A 4337-nucleotide genomic window follows, 5' to 3' on the forward strand; every position below is an offset into this window, starting at 1 on the left:
AAAAAGGGAAATGGTTTCAAACTGAAATAGGGGGATTTAGGTTGAATATAATGAAGTTTTTTAAAATAAGGGTGGTGAGGCATGGGAAGAAGGTTGCGCAGAGAGATATTGGATGCCCTGGAGCCACCCAAGGAGAGGTTGGACGGCGCTCTGAGCACCTGATAGAGCTGTAGGTGTCCTGTTCTCTGTAGGGGAGTTGGACCAGATGGCCTTTAAAGGTCCCTTCCAACTCAACTGAGTGTAGGTATGCAGCGTCAAGGTGTCCGTGCAGCACTGCAGGCAACTGAGATGTGGGCCAAGCAACAAGGAAGTGTGTGCAGGGGCCAGCCCTCAGGTCTCCTGTAGATGCTTGAGGCTTGACAGACCAGCCATTGTGCTAAGCCCTGGGCAAACAGGAGGCAGGGAAACCCTGCCCTGCAGCGTTTGTGAAAATAAAGAAACAGGAGACAAAGGTTGGAGGGGAAAGTGAGGCCCCGAGAGGAAGAGAGGCTCACACAAATGCAGCTGCTTTGCTTCTACCGAAAAATCACCAGACTTGAGCTGACTGCTGGTCTGTTGCAGTCAGCAGAGTGCCTGTTCCACCAAGACAACCTGCTCAGGTGACTGCTGGGCTCCATATACTATAGGACAGAAACAGAGATCATCGTGGCCTGTAAGAATGAAAAGAAATAGGTTTAAACATCGTTCGAATCGATTCCTGCTTTAAAAGCAGTTAGCTTGTGGTCTGGAGCAGTGCTGACTCATGGAATAGAACTTGGTCAGGCCTTGCTCCTAATACAACAACAGCCCAATAATTGTGCCAAAATTCTTAGCTGTTGGTAGGGATAACACTAGTAGACATCTTCCCTTCAGCTTGCTTCCCTTAGCCAGGATGTTGTACAGAATCGAGTATTTGGGGAACTAAAGCACAGACCTAAAGCTCAAGGCAGGTATGCCCACACCACAGCTTACTGGTGTGGCAATGAAGTTTCTCTATTAATGATCCTTTTTGCTTTCTTTTCTTTCCTTAGCAAAGGAAAGGTCCATCCAGCTGCCTATGGTTACGTGCGTAAAGCACCGATGCTCTGTCTGGGTGCTGCTCTACCTCTGCTAGGCTCTGTGCTCATTTAAAGTTAACGCTGTCTCCTCTGTTTCTTGGAAATTGTGGCCTCTTCTTTCAACTGTTTTCTAGCACAAGTGCTGCTGGGATATTTCCACTGACAATACTTTTTCCCAAAGGAGGAAATGTCTGAGTAACACATGAGATCTTTCCCTGCCTGCTCATTACAGATGAAGGGAGGCATGGGAAGGAGTTGTAGCTTTGAGAATAGTTATGGTCCTTTTGATTCTGTCTCTTTTTCTCCCCCTTTAATATAAGGGGGATGACACACTGATGCTCACCAGGGGTGGAAAAAGGGGTGAAGATGAATCTGTAGATATCTGGGAGAGAACATGATAGGAATGCCCAGAGGAAGTTAATAATTGTGGTGTTTGAATGGAATTTGAAGAATACGGCCTGGGGGCCACAGGGTGAATGAAGGGAAAAAAAGAAATGTTCAACAACAGCCCAATCACTGAAGGAGCCTTGGGCCCAGCGGGAAGAAAATAGGATGTGATCACAGAATGAGAAGCAGCATCATAGTGCAACCACCTAAAGCGGAGAGGAAAAGGGGATGAAAAGTTGTTCTGAGTTTCTCTTACCTTTTCGGTTCTTGGTTTTGCAACCTAAATTGTCTTTAACCAAGCTTTGGGGGTGTAACATAATACATGTAGCTTTCCTTTGGTCGCTCTTGTCAGAAGTGAAAGTGGTGACTCTAAAATGTCTTAGATTAATATTTAACCATTGGCTTTATTATGTAAGTTCTATTTGTGATGTGAGATTAAATTTTTAAAGCTTTTTGATTGTTTAAAGCTCCTCGGTGGCAGTGGCAAATGTCTTACAGCCGATTAAAGTCTGATACAAAAGGAAGCAGTGCCAGGGCTCAGGTTTGAACATGTCTAGACTGGGGCTGTTAGGGCAAGTTAAGGCCAAGATTCTATCGGTCAACTAAATGGTAAGCAAATTCATGAAAGAGGAGGAAACACAGCAGGAAAACATAAACGCAATAACATCAATGCAAATCTCCTGTTCAGTATCTGGAACAAAATGTACATCTGTATGCAAATGCTGGGGCTTGAGTACTTTAGGAAGTGGGATGTATTGCTTCTTAATCAACCTTACAGCAAACGTAGTAGGCGTGCTTTCTTGTGAGTGCTACAACTGTACTTAGAAAATGTCAAGCCTGTCTGCACGTGCCAACTTTTCTTTTAGCTGGCTGATGGAGCACACAGGCCCTAAGAGAATGCAGCTGAGTGCTTTGAGTGTCCCGTCTATAACTTGATATAAAGCTTCCATGAGCTGCAGACCACACTTCCATTAAAAATAATAAACTCACAGTGCCTTGAGGATGGCAGCGCTTCTCAAAAAGGGGCTGGAAATGCTGTGAAAGCTGTGTGCAGTGTAATGCTGTGCTGTAAGCATTGCCAATGTGTCCGCTTAGAGATGCAGTGCATGCAGGACAACTGCCCTGTGCACATACTTAGTAAATCCAGCACGTCCAACTGGCTGCACGAGACATGTGCAATTCCTCTCTGTGTTGCAGCAGCTGTTTTTCCAGATGTCTGAAAAGCAGCCTCAAACTCAAGAAAAAGCCGTGTGCTGTGCAGCATTTCTATCCAGGACACAGGATGTGGCTGCATAGCATTGCAATATCCGTACTGCAGGCTCAGCTGTGACTTACTGCTGCGCTACCTCTTTGTTGGACTGAGTCTGTGTCTTGATGTGGCAGCCATTCCTGCTTCCCCCGCTTGACAAATAACGGTTAACATCCCTTTAAGCATCTCTGCCCCGGGTACCAAAGCTCCCCATGCTTTCCACGTCCCCGTGCTACTCACGCCTGCGACATGCCGGCCGCTCCCAGGGCTCAGGGCTGCGGATACGGTGTTGCGCTGCTCCGCCGCGGCCACGCCGTTGCCATGGAGACGGGGCGGGACGCGGCCTGGCCGAGGCGTGGGGCGGCCCTGGAGACGGGCCGTTCTCAATCTCTCCTCCCTTTCCTTTCTCCTGTCTACTCTTTTTGCTTTCTATTGTTTTCCTTCTCTCCTCGTTTGCTCTCTTTTTCCCCTTTATCTCCATCTCTTTTCCTCGCCTTGCTCTTCCCCGAGGATTTTTTTTCTTTCAGTTGCACTCACATTGTTCCTATTTTCCCCCGTGGCAAGCTTCTCTAGTGACTTAAAAACAAACAGAACCAAACAACCAAACAAAAAATACAAAACTCAACAACTTTTTGACCTCTTTTTTCCCCCTCAGATGGAAAAGAACAAAACAAAAAGCCCAGCAGATCGAAACCTGTCCTGCATTCATATCCCCTTCAGTTCCACCATTGCCTTGCCTTCGTGGAGCACATCTGCAGGTAGAAGGCTGTGAGGAAGTTTGGTATGTTTGCTTTTCCTCCCAGTCACCCAGCACACACCTACTTGTGCTCACTCCATGGCTGGATCCCTTCCAGTCACCCAGCACCTACTGGTGCTTTCTCGGTGGCTGGACAGGGCTCTGAGCACCTGATGGAGCTGTAAGTGTCCCTGCTCATCACAGATAACCTTTAAGGGCCCTTCCAGTCTCAGCAATTCCATGATTCAGTGGCACGTTGCAATGCTGTAACATCACGGCCATCGTTTGGGAGCCCTGGTGTTGTAAGAAGCTGGTGGTGAGGGCTGCACATATGTTTTATTTCCTTGCAAACAATGGCTCAAGCTGCTTGCACGGTGGTGAAGCTGGAGTCTTTGAAAAAAAATTAATTCCATTTTAATTTATTGCATGTATACAGAACAAGGAGCATCCATTACAGAACATTAAAGGCTGCCTCTTTTAAAAGGGGGAAAAATAAAAGCTAGAAAGAGAGGATTACAGCACATCATTCTGGGGGAAAAATGCACTCCTCCGCAGAGCGGGTGGGGAATGAAAAAAGAAAGAAGCTTGGGACAATGAGCATTTGGCAGCGAGCACATTTTTGGCCATAAATCTCTGCATGTCTCTGTTCCTTTACTTCTTTTGTTGTTTTTGGTTTTTTTTTTGTTTTTTTTTCTTTCCTCTTGAAGCCCTTGCTCATATAATTAGGTGACAGTCTTGGCTATAGGGTTTTTTGAAATAAAGTTCCTAGCTCCTCTGGTTTTGGAGAAAAGCTTGAAAATGTAAACTTTGAAGAACCAAGATCATAATAAAAAGCCTCTAAGATGTATTGATTTTCAGGCAGCATGATGGCTGTGCCTATCTCATGGGTTTGGTGTTTTGGTTCCTGTTTCTTTCTTCTTTTCCTTTT

General features: G+C 46.0%; 2 protein-coding genes across 2 annotated transcripts in view; one reads left to right on the plus strand and one right to left on the minus strand.

The window, feature by feature from the left end:
• Positions 1 to 3076, minus strand: part of IQCA1 (IQ motif containing with AAA domain 1) — a 91071-nt gene extending 87995 nt beyond the window's left edge. Inside the window, 1 exon segment of the mRNA XM_019616864.2 lies at positions 2914 to 3076. Coding sequence (XP_019472409.1) covers positions 2914 to 2924 — 11 coding nt within the window. The 5' untranslated portion in view covers positions 2925 to 3076.
• ACKR3 (atypical chemokine receptor 3) overlaps positions 1 to 4337 on the plus strand; it is a 123587-nt gene that overhangs the window by 78611 nt on the left and 40639 nt on the right. The gene's annotated exons all lie outside the window — the stretch shown is intronic.

This window comes from Meleagris gallopavo, chromosome 7, assembly GCF_000146605.3.
Source record: "Meleagris gallopavo isolate NT-WF06-2002-E0010 breed Aviagen turkey brand Nicholas breeding stock chromosome 7, Turkey_5.1, whole genome shotgun sequence".
In the NCBI taxonomy this organism is placed as follows: Eukaryota; Metazoa; Chordata; class Aves; order Galliformes; family Phasianidae; genus Meleagris; species Meleagris gallopavo.